Source organism: Apostichopus japonicus, chromosome 21, assembly GCF_037975245.1.
Source record: "Apostichopus japonicus isolate 1M-3 chromosome 21, ASM3797524v1, whole genome shotgun sequence".
Lineage (NCBI taxonomy): Eukaryota > Metazoa > Echinodermata > Holothuroidea > Aspidochirotida > Stichopodidae > Apostichopus > Apostichopus japonicus.
The window spans coordinates 14,308,837-14,329,471 of NC_092581.1; the positions used below are offsets into that span (position 1 = coordinate 14,308,837).

A 20,635-nucleotide genomic window follows, 5' to 3' on the forward strand; every position below is an offset into this window, starting at 1 on the left:
ATGAATGGTGACATCAGAGATCAGAGAAATTGAATAACATTCAGAATATGAGTGGATACTCCCCCATGTTATTAAGATATATTTGTGGTTATAATCATGTCAAACGTCTACTAATTAAGGAGATGTTGACAGGTTAAATCTAATCAAGGAACTTTCTTTGTGCCTCACTTAAGGGGCTTTCTGTGTCCCTCAATTAAGGAACTTTGTTTGTTCCTCATTTAAAGAACTTTCTTTGTCCCTGACTCCCTATATCCCCCACAAACAATGGAAATGAGCCTATTTTAAAACACAATTAGAGGAACTTGGATACAAATAATGATCACAAAATGAAGAAGAAAACAGATGCATGTTAATTGGAAGATAAAAAACTAATAAAATAAGCAAACAAATAAATAAATAAAATAAATATGAATGAGAATTGAAGCGTACCAATGCAGTCTTGGTTATCCACGTAAGATACTTCGTTGACTCCTAGCCCTTCTTTGGCATATAATTCTTGTTCCTTTTGTTGAAAAAAAAAGGAGAAAAGTAAAGTGAAGCTAAAAAATAAACTTTTAATTCCAAAGCTATAGTTATACAAAAGTTATATGTACTTTCAAAAGAAAGAAATGTTACGCTTTTATCCATATTTTATCAGAAAGAAGTGTTAAAACAATACAGGCATGTAAACGCAAATATGTAACAATATAGCAATACAAGAATCCTGATACTCACAGCATCTGCTTCTATGTGAGTTTCGGAACAGATTAAACAGGAGGAAAGACTACTTGAGGGAAGACGAGATGGAACAAACCTCTTTCAAAACTCTTTGGTTGAAAAACTGTTGCAACTTTTCGTTGCAGTAATTGATGCAGAACTGTTCGTAGCTGTTGACAGTGAAGAACTCGAAACCTGCGATGTCTAAGACGCCGATGAAATTTTGTGACTTTTGGAACGGAAAGCACTGGTTGACTCGATAGACGATGTTATCGAAGAGATGAGAGTAGATGGCTTTAGCGAGGGCATCACGAGCATTATTGACCTGCTCCGCCTGTAAACGGACCCTGTGATGTTAGAGGAAAGAGTTACGGCCATCAATGGGGTGTTGTAAATGTTGCTAAAAGGTCTCGCCGACCTCTCTTCACTATTTGCGAAAGTGGTCAGAGGCTGAGGTACTCTAGTCACTCTAGTCTGTGACATGTCCTGGGAGCAGGAAGGGGTACGACAATTACAGGTTCATCATATTTCTCTGAACAATCACTGAAAAGATGTTTCATATCAGCTGGTATCAATCCATGATCATCACATGGATACGGTTTCAAATGAGCTTCCATTGGCAATCCTAGCTCCTTGGGCTTCGCTAAAGTTACTTTAAACTAACCTACATTAGTACCTCTATGTGAAGGTTCTCTCAAGGTTACACTTACTTGATCACACCCGAGGCAGAGTTCATCTTTCGACAAGTCAGAGCCTCCTGTAACTCTTGAGACTTGAGACTCATGAGGCTGGCCGTGAAATCCAACGAGTCTTTGGTTTTATCAGATACAACGGAACCTCCTGAAACAGAGAAAACAAGAATTGTTAAAATGAAACATATTTTTCCCATAAAGATTCATTGCGCATATATATGTACATATATGTTTATATACACCTACATTGGACATACAAATTTTGAAATGTAAACAACATGTGAAAATGAATTTTATAATCATTAGCAAAGTTAAATGTTTGTTCCATTAGTTTGTATAACATAAACGTACTGAAAGAGTTCAAAGTTGGCAACTTTAACAAGAAGTTCCTTGCAGGGTATTATTTTACACTTATTTTATACTTCATGCGATTCCTCTAATGACTCATAGAACACACAGAACATACAAACCAGTCTAAACAGATCTGTATGATACCATGAGTCCTCCATCGTATCACTATTTGATAATGCTGTTTCATAGATGTGTAAAAAAGTGACCCTTCTCCATTATTTTGTTTTGTTTCGGTATGTGTACTCAAAGCATGCATGTTTGTATATATGTGTTTATTGTTTATATGTGTATATATGTGTATATTGGTACTCTATGTACTAAATGTGTGGTACTCCATGTACTAGCTATGTGTACTCACATCTGCTTAGCAACAACACTCACCCTCTACTGCATCAATACTTTTGAATGCTATTGAACACTCACGTCTTTTACACTATATGTGTATATTGGTACTCTATGTACTAAATGTGTGGTACTCTATGTACTAGCTATGTGTACTCACATGATCTGCTTTATAGTAACACTCACCCTCTATTGCATCACTACTTTTGAATGCTATGTTGCCTAGATGTAGTACAGCGGCCGTCACTCTCATTATTTCATCCTGTTCCTTCTCGGTCAGTCCAATCTTTGCCATGGCCTCTTTGACTCGGGTGAATCCCAACACATCGTCCATCTTGATGTCAAATAAACCTCCTTTCTTCTTGTACTGTGAGTGTGTCAGGACAAAATATAGATACATAAATATCAATATAAGGAGATGTAGACCAAACCATCATATTGATGCTAACAGTGATGAAAAATTGTTAGGAATAAATCTAGTTTTAGTTGGAAGATATCACAATTACAAAGTCTACATGTCAGGGGGCTGTCATTATGTCATTGTTATATATCATAGTGCCAGAGGGAGATGAAATCACTTTAAATCCTTTATTATTATTGTTTTTTTTTTCATTCATAATTTAACACCATGATTCAAGTAGGGAATTGACTCTGATTATTTTACATCTGATGCTATCTATCCAGAAATCTACGCACAAAACCAACTTAACTTCACATTTGACTTCATGATGTCTTCATTGTTCTTTGTTTAACTTAACACTTGGAAGGTCATTTGTTTCTTACAACAAATATGCCTAGAGTTAAACATTGGTCATTCACACATTCATGGGTAATTTCACTTTTGAAATGGCTGATATATTGTTCAGAAATCATTCTGTATAGTCTAGATAACATTGACTTATTTTGTCTCCGTATTGTTGCTTTCACACTTTTATCTTTAAAAAAATGCCACTTTTTTCTTAATTTTTCATAATTATATTGTAATTGGTTATAGTTTTGTATGCTATGCAACTAAACATAAGGCCCATCACATTAGAATCTGGCTGAACACACCCAACTAATGTACATTTAAAAACAGTTAAAAAATATAATAAAATAAGGAAAAAGTGAAATTTGAAATAGAGAGAGAAAAATTGCAACATAATCAACAAGAGGAAAACCTTGTGATGTGTACCATGCAAAAACATGCTGAAATAAAAGCAATACTTATATTTGATATTTGACATCGAAAATAACAATATTATTTCAATAATAATTGCAAAAATAGAAATGTTCCTAAACTGCTTTTCAGTTTGTACCAATGTTCTTTATATTATTATTATGTTGTCATTATTAATACCACAAATCAGTATTCAATCCTGGAAGCATAATCTCCTAAATTGGTATTGGGCAAGCCTGGGTAGGGCAGTTGGGAGGGGGAGGGGAGGGGGGAGAGAATCTTGTGACAATCATGTAACGATACATCCTGTTCTCTCCAATATTCCTTGCAATGTAGCATACAAGATTAAGATACTAAACATAGTTTGTGTCAAAGATATCATAGATATACCCACCAGTAAGCACAAACATCCTAGTTTTAAACTGGTTGTAATTTTCTTTTTTTCGATGGATATAATCATATTTTTGGGGAAACTGTTCCACATGAAGAAGCTACACTTGTATAAATCTACATTATTTATCAGGGTAGTTTCCATTATTAATTTACTTTATCCTTCCCCTGTTGTCACCGACATAATTCTCTCAAGATTAATAAAACAACCCTTTCTCGCGGCAAACATTCAGGGAACAAAATTGTCCAATATTTTATTGAAACAATATAGTATGTCAGTATTGCAAATGGTAATCCCACATATGTCACGCACTAGTACACAGTGACAAAAAAGACCATATTTAGTCAAACCCTCGGGAATCCTTGTTTTATCGTCATAATTAGACGTACACTGTTTCATCTGAGTGATTGTTTGTACAATCTAAACAAAACATTGAAAGGAAATTTTTTGACAGAGAAAATTGGAAATTTACATTGTTTGGTATAATACTGTCCCCATGGGGGGGATGGGGGGAGTGAGAAATAACCTTGAAGACAAATACAACATGTGTTTACGGACAACAAGAGATCAACAGAATACATTGCGTGTGTGCTTTGCATGGTGGCAGCTGTCACAGAAATTAACAACACAGAAGACGGTGCCTAATTTAGAAGTTTGGTCAAAAGTTTAACATTAAACTACATATAGCATGAACGTTTAAATTTTAGAAAGAAAACCTACGAATAAGCACTTTGAGAAATATTCAAAACAGCCAATCAAGTAATGACTACCAAAATGTCAGTTGCTCAAAGGAACAATTTTTTTTTTAATCATAGAAAAAGTTGTGTTTCAGTTAACAAGCATATTTGTTCAAGTACTCTTTCTGCAGAATCATCTCCCCCACTCCCCCCCCCCCCCCACGCCTCACCCCAACCTATTGTTTTGCTTCTTGCCTTGGTGAAATTCACACCCAGAACTGTTTCATCATTTCATAAGGAATATCATGATGTTATGAAGTAGTATACCAAGGACTAATTCAAGTACAGAAGGATATAATTAGTCACAGGAAAAGACTTAACTGTTCTAGGTTTTCCAAACTGACCAATTAATCAAACTAATTAAAGATTAGATATTTCTCTACCAAACTAAAATACCTTGTCCAATTTAATTCCACATTTTTACAACTGCACAAATTATTATTGTTTTTTAAAATAATTTCTATTTTTAAAATAGAACTACTATTATTTAATAGAAAAAGGGAAAAAAATACAATAAAACAGCTGAAAGTTTTACATAAGCAAACAAAATTTATACTCTTGTAAAATGCCATGCCACATAGCAAATAAAACAGAAACGCAACAAATGATACTTTAAACTCACCAAATATATTGTAAAATATAGGTTTAAAGCTCAGTCAAAGGGCAAAATGAAAACATACAGAGGTTAACATCTAATAGCTGAGGACCAACAAACTTGAATATTATTATAAACTATTATCATCTTTAAAGGGAGTGAAGACTCCCGCACGAATAAACGTCTGATGCCCAGTAATCTGAAATAGTTTCGAATGAGGTGTAACAGAAGCGTTAGACACCACCATCGACCCCAGAACATACACACACAGCTTGCTTCTGTCGGTAATTAGACACTAGTGTACAGTCAATACATGCAGCTATGGTCAATACCCACAACAAAGTGTACATAGCAGCGCTGGACATCTAGATAAAGATAACAAGGTATCACGTTTCATTACTGTCTCCATTTTGTAGCAACAAGAAACTTCACATGCAAGCAAAGCAAAGTTAACTTTTTTCAGAGGGCGACGCGCAGTTTGGGGCGATTCTTCAATGCCTTTAATATAGAGTTGCAGGCTTTCCACTTATGTATATACCTCATCTGTGCATGGTGAAACTGATATCAGTATAAAGCTCCCAAATATGCTAGAGTGTCAAAATATGGTCACCAATGTTCAACTTTTAACATATAATTTACTGCCAACCTCAAAAGGGTCTCATTCCTCTCATGCGATGTAGGATCATCCCTAAGTGAACGTCCTCTATTTCTGGGAATAATATATTTAGAAAGCTAGAACCTCCAAAATGCTACTTTACCCAAGAAAATCCTGTTGATAAAAATTTTCATTTGGGGGGAAAAACTAATGACCTTTATTGTTTTATGTACAGCTACAAAATATTAACATTATTTTGACTTGCCTTGTCACATTTGTGCAATGCAAGGTTTTAGTCAAACATTATAGTTTATATTTGTCGTAGTATTTTCATACATTGCTACCAGGAGCTTAATGCTACCGTGTATAAAGTGCCCTTTCATTTTACCTACCCTAGATCTACCCAATTTATCTACCCTATAACATGAATAGGTGACAGTTTTTCAACTCTACCCCCTTTTCAATGGACAGATGTTTCAAAATCTGCATCTCCAACTTCACGTAATCTCAGCTGTGAAAACATTTCATTTAAGGAACATGGATTTGATTGCTTACCCACAACAACCATTGCTACATAGGTCAATGTACTCTCCATATGCATGTTTTTTCTTTCTGTTGTCAACTCTTTGTGAAACTTTAATTATAAATAACTGCAGATAACTGTTGAACTATGTGAAAAATTAAACAGAACAGCAAAGGTGCACATACCTGGTAACTCTTCTTATCGTCGGGCACACCCTTGGCAGTTTCCTTGGAAGTGAAGTACTGAGTGTTGCCATATTTCAAGTACTGTAACAAATAGAGAAAAGGCATTAGAAGCAGCGGGGAGGGGGGTTCATTGGGTACAACATCTTGGAGATGGGTCATGGTGTGTGATATTTTTTTCCAAACAATGCGTACGAAAGTACAGACAGACCAGAGAGATAAGAATCTAGCAGAGTGTCTGGAAGTATCATGTCTGGAAGTATCATGTCTGGAAGTATGCTCCCAAAAACTGGGAGACATTTCACCAACCGCCCCCCTCCTGCCCCCACCCCCAAAACATCCTAACTTTACAGTTAAAGCACAGCGTTTTCCTAACAAAGTTCACTGTTGCCCACCCCCCATCCCCTATTGTTGAAAATCATCTCTAGTGAATGGAAGGCAAGGTGACGGGGGGGGAGGTTGGATAGTTCAGTTTGAAAAGGACTTAATTTATATTTATGATTAAGAGATGAATAAATGATAAGACCTAGGGTGAAAGGTGAGAAGAACACATTGCCAAAGTCCTAATGGTCTCGAAAGGCATTCTCAGTAGATGAATGGTCAATACAATTCAGCATCAACTCCGAAATTGTAGGAAGGGGTTAGCTAGTTCAGTTTGTAAAGAACAGGATTTGTATCCATGGTTATGTATGAGTGAATGAAATCAATAATGACCTGACCTAAGGTCAAAGGTGAGAACGACACATACCTGAAAATTGTCTGGCTGGGTGATCCTGAGCATTTCTCTGGTCTTCTCCGGAGCTCCGGCACAGAGATAGTAGAAGATGTGATAGTTTCTTTCATTCTTACTCTGCCAGCAGACTCTCGGCTTCTCTAGGAGATAATGAGAGACGTGACCTCCAACGACCTGTGGCTGTAATGAAGAAGTAACATTCCAGTTTTAAAGAAAGACAAGCAGCACACGAAACGGAATAATTTATCCTGTATCGCATAACAAAATGCTATGCAAAATTGACCAATTGCTATGCAAAATTGACAAAATTGCTACGCAAACTTGACATATTGGTATGCAATATTTACAAATTGCTATGCAATATTTACAAATTGCTATGCAAAATTTACAAATTGCTATGCAAAATTTACAAATTGCTATGCAATATTAACAAATTGCTAGGCAAACTTTACAAATTGCTATGCAAAATTTACAAATTGCTATGCAATATTGACAAATTGCTATGCAAACTTGAAAATTGCTATGCAAACTTGACAAATTGCTATGCAAACTTGACAAATTGCTATGCAAACCTGACAAATTGCTATGCAAGTGCAAAGATGTATAGCAGGGTTTTTTTTACACAGAAACCATAGTAATTTATTAGACAAAATTCAGAGCTATCAAACTGCTACACAAAATTAAAACACTTTATTCTTCTGTGATGAGATGAAACCAAATTTATGTACAAGCCTTTGAAGATCCTGCTAGGATCGAAACGTCAGGCCAACTTACTTTTACACAATCTATTTTAGTGTCATAATAAAACGTTTAACCAATGCATTACAAATTTGTCAAGAACATAAAGTTGATTTCATACTTGGTCGCTTCCTTTGTTATCTGAAGCAAAAAGATTGTCCTGTGGCTGTTGTTAAGAATTTACAAAACAATGAATAAACATTATCAATTAGAAGTTTTAATATATTATCAATTAGACCTAAATTTCTAGTCATTCAGCATATTTTCCAAGGTGAATATTTTGAAAAATTTAACTGAAAAGAGAAACATGGGGGCATGCATTTTATTTGTTTTGGTCATAAACCATAAGCAAGTTTGTAACATAATATCCTCCATTAACAAGCTACCAAAATTCCTAATTGCAGAAAAGTCTTATTAATGAGGAATATTTGGTAACCACTATCGTAGGTAACACACAGTCGTTGAGCAGAATTACCTTGGCGTTAAAGTGCATCTCAACAAATTTTCCGAATCGACTGCTGTTGTTGTTTCTGACGGTCTTGGCATTGCCGAAAGCTTCCAGTAGTGGATTGGCTTCTACGATTCTCTGTTCTATGATGCCAGCACTCTGTCCATGAGACTCAGTCAGGTACCTGACACAAAGTTCAAAAATTAAAAAAATTAGTAAGACAAAAAGTCAAGCAAAATATTTTGTAGCAACTACCTCCACAACCCCAACCCCCGCCCCATTCATGAAAGAAAAAGAGAAAAAAAATATCCAAAATGTCACTACTAATTCATAGTAAATTGTGTACAGTAAGAAACATCTAACCCACCAGGAAAGTGTCACAATGGAACTTCCAACATTGGACTCTTGCAATTTGTCATTTCTATGATTTTGGAAAACGAAGAGTATGTTTTAATTTTTAAAGACAAAACTGAGTGTAAACTGTTACAAAATCTGTAAATTACGATGACAGAGATACTGACCTGAGCATGTACTTGGTAGTCTCGGTCTTGCCAGCCCCTGACTCTCCACTGACTATCACAGATTGGCTAACCTTATTGGTCACCATGTCACGGAATGCTTTGTCAGCTAAGAATAGGAAATTATGGGAAAGTTGATAAATATCAATTATGCAAATGATGACCAATGAATTTCCAGTGCAGTGGCAGGAGACTCACACTCATCAGGCACTGTGTCAAGAAGGAAAGCTGCAGCAGCTGCAAAATACCCTGCAGCCAGGCTGAATCAATATCTAATCATAGAGAATATCTTGGCAGACCAGTAGTGACTATTGTGTGACACTGCACAGGAGATCATTAAATAGAATAAGGAACAGTGTCAAAACAAAAAGCTGCAGCAGCTGCAAATACCCTGCAGCGAGGCTGAATCAATATCAAACAATAGGGATTATCTCGGCAGACCCAGCATAGTCTATTGTGAGAAACTTCAATGGCTATTTGTGTGTGAAACTGCAAAGCAGAAAATGAATACTTCCTACCCAGCATGGCTGCACCCCCTCAGCGTCCGACTTTTGACACGGCCCCCTTGCGCATTGCAACAAGATGAGGCAAGAGGTCACCAACTTATTACCCTCTGAATGTCTCAATTTTTCCAGTATTTACCTCTGAACACGATATGCCATTAGTTGTCACCTTCTCTATTCCAATTATGTCAAGCATTAGGACACCATACAGTGATCCTACTCAGTAGTTTTCTGTTTTCATAAATGTTTAACTTCAAGCAAGATAGAGGATGACTTTCATCATACCTACTGCAGCCACATGAGGCCAGAGGTCACCAAGTAAATTACGCTCTGTAATTCTCGATTGTTTCAGCTTGTCGACAGCTTATCAATTGCAATACTACAAGTGATTCCTATCTCTGTATTTTCAAGCATGTAACTCTAAGCAGGGCAGGGGATAGTGTTCATCTTTACCTATTGCAAATGTGTGAGTAGGTAAAACACCGAAGTAATTTCCTTCTCTGTTTCATATCAACAAAGACTACGGCAGAAGATTTGTTTTCAGTTTTTCTATTGATTTTTGATTTTATATTTGATTTTTTATATAGCGCTTTACACCAGCGATAGGTCTCAAAGCGCTTTACAGACGTTATATTACCCCTGGTCAATGATAACCTGTCCCAGAGACAATCCCTCCAGTCGGCAGCAGTTATATACTGCGCCCAAATGACAAGTTACCACACAGGTACCCATTGAACCCCTGGGTGGAGAGAGGCAAGTGAGATAAAGCATCTTGCCCAAGGACACATTGTATTAATGAACTAGGCATGAATCGAACCAGCAATCCTTGGATCACGAGTCCGACGCCTTAGCCAATTGGCCACCATGCTCTCAGTAGCGTACACGCAACAAAGGTAAAGATTATGTGATTTCCCTTTCTATTTCACTCGCTGACATTTCTGAGCATGAAAGACGATTGTTTTCAGCAAGTACGTGAGGTGGTAAAGGCATCAATGATCTCTAATATTATATTTCATAAGTATATCACTTTAAGCATCTTACCTATTGCAAATACATGAGGAGGTAATACACCAAGTGATTTCCCTCGGTACTTCTCAATACTCTCTGAGGAATATAGATGAGGCATATCCTTATAAGGATTGACTGCTATCAGGATATTGGCTACATAGGTCTGAAAGACAAAATAAGAAAAGAACGTCATTTAGAGTAGGCATGGGAAGGGAGGTAGCCATGGGGTTGGGAAATGAAGGTACAGGGGTTGATTAAGGGGGAAGGGCGGGGGAGGGAGTGACACAAGAACAGCAGAGCCATAGTACCAATGGGTATAATTATGGCTTTTAAAGTCGTCTACAGATGCAAAATTATCTCAAAACTGTTTTCCTAATTTTTAATCTCAATTCGATTTTCTTTAAAAGTGAACTGTTTTTTTCTTTATTAATAAAGCTTCTATGCGAGAAATAGTACCTCAAATTAGTTAGATTTTTTTTCAAATTCATGTGACTAATATAAAGCATGACATATATTGTTGAATGACATACACATGTGTTTTTTGTTTTTTTATCAACATCAACTGAAGAAAAGCAGCTTAAAAGTGAAAGATATTACTGCATTTATATCTTACATAGATACTATCCTTCTTGTAACGTAATCGAAGGTTGTGTAGCAGTGTGGCTTCGTTCAGATACATAAGGGAACCTGCAGAATGGAACGGAAAGAAAAAGAAAAATATACTAGTGATAAAATTCATCGATAAAGATTTGATAAACCTACCAACAATCAAAAAAGATTCCATCCAACAATATATGATGTCGTAATTTTTTTAAGCTTGAATGTGTGAGCCACAAAGGGGGACCCACCATTTATACGGTCAACCATATTTTTTTGGTTATATAAAACTTCAACGACATTTCTATTTTTCATAGTTTCAGGATTTGAATCTAAAAACCTGCAAAATTTAGCACCACTTTGAAGTAGTCTTAATCATACAAAAATTTCCTTTGAGAGACATCCCCACCCCACCCCCACCCTCTTTACACCCTGTACCAGGACCCACATTGGTAATGGATCATTTGGCCCATCCTGAATGACCACATTGGATATATCAGCATCTCGACCCCCCCCCCCCCCACCACCAAACTAGTAACACAGCTTCTAGCACCTCTGAACCTGTTAAATCTATCCAAACCATGTTTTAACTTTGCTTAAACAGATTCCAAAGCACTTTCCTAGGATTTTTCAACCCTCCGAATTATAATTCCTCAATATTTACGAGAATAAAATCAGGCAACCTAATCCCTCAGTGAAGGCTAATGGCTGAAGGAAGATGTCTGTAAAATGCTTGTCAAAATTTGAAGATGTTGTTGTATTTCTCACACTAAAAACTATCATAATGAAAGATAATTTAATAGTTCTGTCCTTACAATTATCTTCAACTTCTTTGCTTTCATCATCTTCTGCCGAAAAGACTCGGTCATATGGAGCAGTGACAGGCTGGAGAAGAAGAAAAAAGGAAATAAAAAGTTAAAATTCTGTTTTTCTTTTTGACATTCATTTTTTTATGTCAACTTCATTACTGAGGTTCCTTTTTTTGGTCAGAAGGAATAAAAGGAGTTTAGGATATCCCAAGATTCAAACAAGTGACAGTACATATATTAGGGATGTCAGGATCGCCATTGAGCCACAATACAGTTACATCACTGGCCCACTTTTTGAAGTCTTCATTTTTGATGAAAATGTCTCGAAAATGAGAAAACAATTTTTGTTTGTCCCTGTACCCCATAATTTACACCTGGGTGCCAGGGGTGTAGCCCCCCCCCCCCAGATTATCATCTCCTGTCTGACATGTTCCTAACAACTATCGTACAAGTCTGGTACTCTGCCAAGGGAGCTATCCCTGCCCTAAGATGGCATAAAATGATCAACTAATAGGTACAGTAATGCAAGGAAGCACTATTAAATTGAAACACTAATTTTGGTCACTGACATACCGTCACAGGTTATCAAATTTTTCCAAGAAAAATTGCATGATGGGTGAGGAACAGACATCACAATTTATGAGAGCACTATCCTATATACTTGCAGCAACTGTTTTATCCTTTATCCCCTTGGTTACCAAAATAATAACATGGACATTGAACTCAATTTTTTTTTTTTTCAAATTTATGAAACCTTCCTGTTAAAAGCTAATGAACAACATTGTTATGAGGTATTAGCAGACATACAATGCAATTAGGAATAAAAATTCAAAAGAGCACCCTTTTTTTTGGAGGAGGGGGGGTTGAAAATTGAGAAACTATGATATAATATTTTATATTTTATTTTTTGAGGATAGTAATAAACTAAAACAATCATCGCTGACTCATACTTCTCTAAAAGATTTTTCTCTCTGAATCCATTTTCGTTGAGCTTTTATTGTAAATTGTTCTTATTTCTTACTTTCAGTTTGGTGATTACACTGATACCATGCCTGATATTTCATATCATATCCAGACGAACATGTACAGCTGTCATGACATGAGACTAAATCAAAGCTATGACTCAACGGTGCAAAGTTCAATAGATTGCAGACTACACCTAAATGCACTAATAATAATGCAGAAATGTATTGTGTACCTACTATGCAAGTACAATACAAAAGGCTGTGCTGAACAGACCTAAATTTATTCAAAATTTGGTATTTGTTCACACATTTTGCCATAGTACAGTATGCTAATACTGTTGTGTACATATTAAAGGGATTTACTGTATAAGATGGCAAAACAACAATAAGCAAGACACAGTGCTTGGTGGTGTGGCATGTTATATAACGACTGACCTTTCTCAAGGTCTAGATATCTTATAAAATAACTTTGGTGTAAAAGTAAAGAGGGCCTGATGTTTTGATCCTAGCAGGATCTTCTGAAGATCCTGCTGGGATCGAAACCTTTTACACATTCTCTTACACAGGCTCTTTAGTGGATAAGCAGTTTGCTAACAGTTTTGTTTTATTTTGAAAATAACTTTTGGAGTACAAAGTTCAAGAAACAGTGCTTGGTGGTGTGGCATGTTATATAACGAATAACCTTTCTCAAGGTCTAAATATCTTATAAAATAACTCTTTGTGAAAAGTAACAGGGCCTGACATTTGGATCCTAGCAGGATCATCCTCAGATCCTGCTAGGATCGAAACGTCAGGCCCTCTTACTTTTACACAATCTCTTACACAGGCTCCTTTAGTAGATAAGCAGTTTGCTAACAGTTTTTTTTATTAGAAAAGAACTTTTGGAGTACAAAAATCTCTCCTAAAATCTCAAGATATAGTAAATTATGTTCAAAGTATCAAGTATTGTAATTTTTAGATACACTGTGGTTGGTTCAGTATATATCTACGTATCACGCATTACAGGAGGTCTCATTTAAGCAGTTCCTTTACAATAGTCACTCAAACACTGGTATTGTACAGTAAATGCACAAAAGACTAGGAAGTTGCTTAATATAGGGCAAACAAACCTTAATCATCTATTTTTAGTGAAATAAATATTTTACTTGCATCTAACATTTCTATAACACCTTAGCAACCCTTTTGTTCATTGTACCTGGCATAGAATTTATATTTAAAGAACTGTATGGGTTTGGAATTTACAACCTTTAAATTGCGTTCACAAAGTTTTCAATGGCATCTCGTTGTTCAAGGGATATATACACAGTTTCAGTAGCCGATATAGGACTTCCTGCTTTCTATAAATTTAGTCTCTCCCTCATTAGTAAATTTTCCAGTACTTGTTGTTAACTTTAAGGTTGTATTAAAGTTTTCAGTACATGATACCCATGGCAGATCAAACAGTAGATTCCCTCTTACCCGAAGTCATATTCAAACAAGATGGAAGTGTCCCCCTCCCCCTCCCCCATCCCTTATGCCATGCCCTGCCCCTTAAAACCTTTTGTCAATCTCAACTACCCTTGACCAAACCAAGAGGATAAACAACCATCAATCATGGAAATTAACTGTCAATATCTTTACCTTGTTTGGTTGGTTGAATGGCTCCACCGTGATGGTCTCCGCACCGATATCTAAAATCTTTCCCAACTGGAATCCATCTTCCACGTGGGGCACCCACACCTTATGGTCTCCGTCCATCCTGACGATGCCTAGCTTCTATCACCTCTTTTCTACAAAACCCTCTAAAAAAGAGGAAATATTAGAAAACGAGACTTGTTATTAGTCTCTTCTAATTCAATCAAACAACAACAACCAATGCCAGCCCTTCTAAACCACCCCCTCCCCTCCCTCCCTACATCTCTTACTCACTACCCTTTCCTCTACCTTCCATTCCCACCCCCCCCCCACACTACTATCATGAACATAGTGTTACACATTGTTCATTTCAGTTCCATGTTTGGTATAACAATGTAGACACAGCCAACCTACTGTACCTTCCCTCCCCCGCCCCCTCCTTTCAAAGTAAACTCTTTATTATTGTAACATGTCTCATTGATCTTGCCTTAATTATGAAGTTCTTTCCAACATGTTCACAACTTCTTGGAAGTCTGTTCTGTTCCACCAATCCTATACCAAATGGCCCCATATCCTTGGAAAAGTCAAACAAATATGTATGACAGGAAATTTGAAGACAATATTTTTTTATATATTTTTTATGAGAGGTAACTCCTCCTTTCCCCCCCCCCCCCCCTTCCCTCACTCACTCCTCCTATTCGCCTCGCCTTAGGTAAAGCAGCTTTATATAGTTTCCTGAAGGTATTTTGAACCACAAAAAAACTAATATCATTTAGTCTATTGCTTGGTACAGTTCTGTACTACATTCAGCATTATCAATTGCACATATATCAGTAGTAATACTCCCTGTAAGTAGCAAATGTCTGATAACCAAGTTATCAATGATGTGTAGGAATTTGAACTTTTCAAAAGAAAGCAAAAGGGAAAAACCTATATACTCAAAGCGTTAAATTACACGAATGATGGAGATATCTATGTATAATAACAACACAGGAAATAGAACGGCAACGTTTCCATGCCGATTTTGACATTCCCACCGCAATCATGCAAGGTCACTGGATTATGATTATATTGGAATAAAACCCTCAGAGCATGAATTATGAAATATTTTAACCAGAGATAAATCAATTTCAATACTGCAAGACAGAATTGTGTAGCACACTCTTTGCTTAGTAGTCATAAAGCACTTACTCACCTGCAACTACAAAACCCAGGGCATGCCATTTAAATGTTAAAAGTCTGTTCCCAGACACACACATACACGCAAACACACACTGATAAAACCCTGTTCAATAAAATATAGTATATAAGCAAGAGAATCAACAACAGTACACCACATAACACAAGATTGGCCTGTATAATATTTTTACATGTGTATTACTTGTATTAATTACTGTAAGTACTTCAAGAGGACGGCTTGCAAGTCAAGATTTTACTGTTATTATTTTGATAAAGTATAGAGAAAAGTAACCGAAGGACATTATATACACACATACATTGTTTTGCAACTGAGTGACGTGCAGCAATATCATATCTATATAGAAAATATTGATTAATACAGAAACTATAGACAGTATAAAGTTAAAAGAAAAAAGAAAAACTTAGAAAAAGAAAAAAAGTTGAAGGTTTTTGAGGTAGTCTTGTATGAGGCCAAGGGCCTCTCACATGACTTTACAACTTAACCCCAGGTCATTGGCAACATGTCACACCCACACACCAATGTGTTCCCAATTTAAACAATCCCTCGTGGGGCACTACTTGTTCCCTAGGGACTTCCCATAGGGTGCAACCACAAACCGCGCATGCAACTATATTTAGAAGTTACATCTCAAGTCAAGAAGGTGAAGAAAGGCAATGGAGATAAACAAGTGCTTTGCTCAAGAACATACTATAATGATCTGGCCAGGACTCGAACCTGCAAACATTAGATCGCAAGTCCACTGCCTTAACCCATTTGACACCTTGACTACACCTATACTCAGCACAACTGTTTTCCTAACAGTTCACTAATTCATTATTCATCAAACAAACAAATTGGTGGTGGTGATTTATAAATTTTTATTAGTGATATCTCATAAGAATGTTTTATGCCAAAAGCCATAAAACACACTGTATGTCGCTCATTTGATTAAACCTACATTCTTACTGTACATTAGGGAAATTTGTTTCAATCCTGTTTAAATTTTAATGTTTAAATCCTGTTTAAATAAAGATTGAACTTGATGTGAACCTTGAAGAGTTACTTAGCAACCAGTATCATCACTTTTCAATGCAGTGCACAAAATACTACACAGTGACTGAATTGTGAAGATCAGGGGACAGAAAAATCCAGACTTTTGCTAGTTACAGTTACCATGGTTACAATGACTGCCTAAATGAGGACAGGGGACACAACCTTATCAACCTCACTGTATGAGACTGTCCTTGGTTACAATATAAAGTGTGTTAATTTACAGACAATTAATTGAAACTGCTATTTTCCATAATCTGATGCTCTGCTTTTAAACTGATTGTGCTGATTTAGGAGTTACCTAGCAACCACCATTCTGTATATATATATTGCCTTATAATGCATAATAGGCCTACTATTAATTACTTAAAAGTGGGACAATTTCATTTTCCAAAATTCACTCTTAATATACTATTACATATAATATATTATTGGAGCCAGTGTTGTAGTTTGCAATATGTGGTGACATTGCAAGAAACAAAATCTAAATCATATAACATACTGTACGTGTACTACAGTTTTATTCACAACTAATTGACAATAAAGGGCTAAACTATTAAACATTTCTTATACTGAAATGATGCTATGTATTTTATTTGACTTGCTCTACTCTACCTAATTTCCTTTTATTTATTACTTAAATACTTGATTTTGAAGTGAATGCGCATTTTGGGTGTTACTTAGAGTGGCAAGCATAAATGAGTTGTCGCTTCTGAAACATAATTTATCTTAATACTTAGCATTGTTAACATATGATCATCAACTGTGATCAATGATCCATTTGTCATAAAAAATTGATTGATCTTGGCCAACATAAACTTCTACAGGACACCTGTGTTAAAAGACATACTTGCATTATAATTGTATGATCAAATTGTGTACACATATTATGTACACATTGAAGCTACTGTATTGAGCCAATCATTGGCTGTGTGTGAGCAACATATATGAAATATGCTGTACTGTGTCTAACAGAATTCACTAACTGTAACCATTAAGTTGACATGCTGCTGTTTACAGTAATGTATCTGAAATATATTTGACATTTGATACAGTTTGTAAATCCAATGGGCGGGCTGGTGGGGTGTGGTTGGGGGACAAAATTGACAGTTGGTGAGGACATACAATTACTATGTTTTTTCCCTGCCACTAATTTTCAAGTGTGTGCATATTTGGTACTCATATTGTGCTGTATTTAAAAGATTGCCTAACACGATTCTGTGCCACATAATATTGTTGGGACCAGTTATTAATAAAAGTTGCCAATTGAGGGTTTCCTAGTTTTGAAGTGACCAGTTTTATTACAAAAACATAACATTTGTAACACATCATTACATGTACAATACATGTCTAGATCCTTCCTTCTTTTACCTATAGTACAATACAGCATTCAGTCCATATACTTTACTCTTTGTGTTTCTTTTTCCCCCCACATTTTGTGAGTATATCACCATGAGGTATATAGATGGTGGCAAATGTCTACAGTGGATAACTAACTTTCTTATCAGTTTCAAACCTCTGGACTTACAATCAGCAGCCTACTTGGTTACGCTGTCCGCATATGATGGGGGAGTCCCTGGTTCGAAAAGATATATATAACATAGCTTCAGATGTTAACTTCCTGTTGCAAAAGTGCTCAATACATAGAAGTAGAGCAAGTGCATAATATAGTATACCTATACGGTAACTTACAGCATGTTGTGTTACTCGATTTTTCACAACTGCAATGTGCGGCGATCATGAGACAACAGTTGTCTGATGATCGCCGCACATTGCAGGCGTGAAAATTGATTAACAACATGGCATGCTGTATTAAAGTTGCTGTAAAGGTATACTATATATATATATATATATATATATATATATATATATATATATATATATATATATGTATATATATATATATATATATATATATATATATATCTATATATCTATATATATATATATTATATATATATATATATATATATATATATATATCTATATCTATATATATATATATATATATCTACATGCACATCATAGCAGCTGTTCAATATTTATACAGTATACTAACTGTACAAATAATACTCATCTATCTACTTGACAACACACACTGGGTAAACCGTGAAAAAGTCAGATAGTTACCACTGTATTACACTGCAGTACAGTATGAGCTATGCTGGTACTACCAAACACTGATAAAAAACTAACAGATGTGCTTCCATGATTTAAGTGCTTTTTTTATAAGAAGTCGAATGGATTGGAAAGTGAATGAATGGTGGAAACAAGGAAGATTATATTGTAGCTCAGTCGACAGTGTTTATCAAAATGAATAACAAAATGGCTACTGCGAAGGACTCTGAAATAATTGCACATACATGTCTGAGGGGATGAAGGTTACTGTGTACACATTTCAGAAGGAAATGGTACTACAGTATGTACAGTTATGAAAGAGTGTACACAGAAAAGGAGATTGGCATCATTGTATACCCCCAGTCTGCCTACCTGACTTTATGTGGCCCCTGTATTATTACAGAACGATCCATACACAAGATGTATTATGTTATCTGTCGAAAGTGGCTTGTAAGTGACTGAATGAAACTGTTTTGGCAGGATGTTTTAAATTATCTTCCTCTAGTCTAGTATTACCATTTAAATGACAAAAATATATTTCTGAACTCTCCTAAATTTAGCAATCAAGGTCAAGGCCTAGATTTTTTACGATTTTAGCCACCTGATACAGATTGCACGTGCTGAAAAAATATTCTGGCTATCATCAAGTTTTGGAATATTCAATATAAAAATGGAGAAAATAAAAAATATCGAGAGCAGGGAATAAGTTCATGTTCAAAGTTTGTTTATAGCTGTTTTGAAGGTGCTGAATTTTGAAATGTATAAAACACTACGGTTTCCATGTAAGAAAAATGCTATACATTGTTACACTATACTGTACAGTATGTCCCATTTGCATAGCTTCCTTCTGTACGATACTCTAACTGGATGAATTATTCTTGACTGCAAGCTTATATTTCAGACATCCTATAGGTTGTTACTTTAAGCTGAATCTTGTGATGAAAATGCTTAGCAACCATGACCGTAATGATTAACAATAACCATAAATGTATCATAGCATTTATCAAGTTAATACACAGAATGTTCACAGTTTCTTGTTAATCACTTGCCTTTGCAGGTAGTGTGAAGATGGAATCATCAGTGTCCTAAGTGTGCGATATCATGCCACTGGGTTAACTGTGTATTGTAATACTGGGAATTAGACATTGAACCCAGTGTAGATAGGACATGTCTACTCAACTGTACCATAGATAAAGACAAACAGTGTGTGTGTGCATGACAGTCAGTCTGTACATCTTGGGTAATTACTTCAAACACGATATCGACTCAATTCAAATATTCAATTATTGTAGTTGGAGAGGAGATTTATTGCTTGAGCGGTTGGTACTTGATGGGCACAGAAAGAGCTATTCATCGACATACAAGAATATATACTACCTGGGTGATTCCTTGATAAAGGGGTTTAATTAGTAATATAGTTCTATTACAGTAACAAAGGTAATAAGGCAAAGGATCATAGAGTCCATGGCAAAGTAAAAGATCCTAATTTTTACTTTTCCTATAAATCACAATTTAGAAAGAAATAACCTTTTCGGAGTTTGCTAATATTTCTATATGTTCAGAGTCAAATGTACCCACTAATTCCTGCAGAGTCATATTTCCCTCTGCTAGATGGGGATGGGGGTGCAGATTGCAGTGGCATGCACCACATTTGAAAGGGGACATGAGAGAGTTAGGGAGGTGGTGTGGATCCCAGTGGAATGCACTACATTTGAAGAGGACAGGAGAAGGAAGGTGGTGTGTATCATGGTGGCATGCACTGCATATGAAAGGGGTGTGGCTGTGGGGCTATTGAATGCGACTCCCATGTGAAAGGGGGGTTCTGGACCAGTGGCGGAGCTAGGGGTATTGGTCAGGAAGGATGAGAATGGTCTGTAGGGGCGCGTAGCGTACAGAATTTTTTTGAGTAAAGATATTCCCTAGATCGCCGGAAATGACCCTTTCTGGGCCTGGCTAATTTGCAGATTAACGAAGAATAAATAGGTGTCATCGCCAAATTACACCAACAAAATGTGACAAATGTCAATAGGTAGATGAGAGCGCAATAAAAAAGTCAATAATTGCGAATAAGTAAAAAGTGGTAAAGAGCTG

General features: G+C 36.1%; 2 protein-coding genes across 3 annotated transcripts in view; one reads left to right on the top strand and one right to left on the bottom strand.

Moving 5' to 3' along the window:
• The window catches only part of LOC139963048 (leucine-rich repeat serine/threonine-protein kinase 1-like), a 495,817-nt gene that overhangs the window by 319,683 nt on the left and 155,499 nt on the right, over positions 1 to 20,635 (top strand). The gene's annotated exons all lie outside the window — the stretch shown is intronic.
• The window catches only part of LOC139962562 (unconventional myosin-VI-like), a 38,476-nt gene that overhangs the window by 16,059 nt on the left and 1,782 nt on the right, over positions 1 to 20,635 (bottom strand). The window contains exons 2-13 of one of the 2 annotated variants that reach the window (XM_071962675.1): positions 14,203 to 14,363; positions 11,624 to 11,693; positions 10,825 to 10,898; positions 10,245 to 10,374; positions 8,704 to 8,809; positions 8,210 to 8,366; positions 7,012 to 7,176; positions 6,267 to 6,347; positions 2,268 to 2,439; positions 1,407 to 1,536; positions 794 to 1,043; positions 430 to 502 (exon numbers count right to left, since the gene is read on the bottom strand). In XM_071962675.1, coding sequence (XP_071818776.1) covers positions 430 to 502; positions 794 to 1,043; positions 1,407 to 1,536; positions 2,268 to 2,439; positions 6,267 to 6,347; positions 7,012 to 7,176; positions 8,210 to 8,366; positions 8,704 to 8,809; positions 10,245 to 10,374; positions 10,825 to 10,898; positions 11,624 to 11,693; positions 14,203 to 14,319 — 1,525 coding nt within the window. In that variant the 5' untranslated portion in view covers positions 14,320 to 14,363. Of the gene's footprint in view, positions 1 to 429; positions 503 to 793; positions 1,044 to 1,406; positions 1,537 to 2,267; positions 2,449 to 6,266; positions 6,348 to 7,011; positions 7,177 to 8,209; positions 8,367 to 8,703; positions 8,810 to 10,244; positions 10,375 to 10,824; positions 10,899 to 11,623; positions 11,694 to 14,202; positions 14,364 to 20,635 lie in introns of both variants that reach the window. The other variant, XM_071962674.1, reaches the window with a different exon arrangement.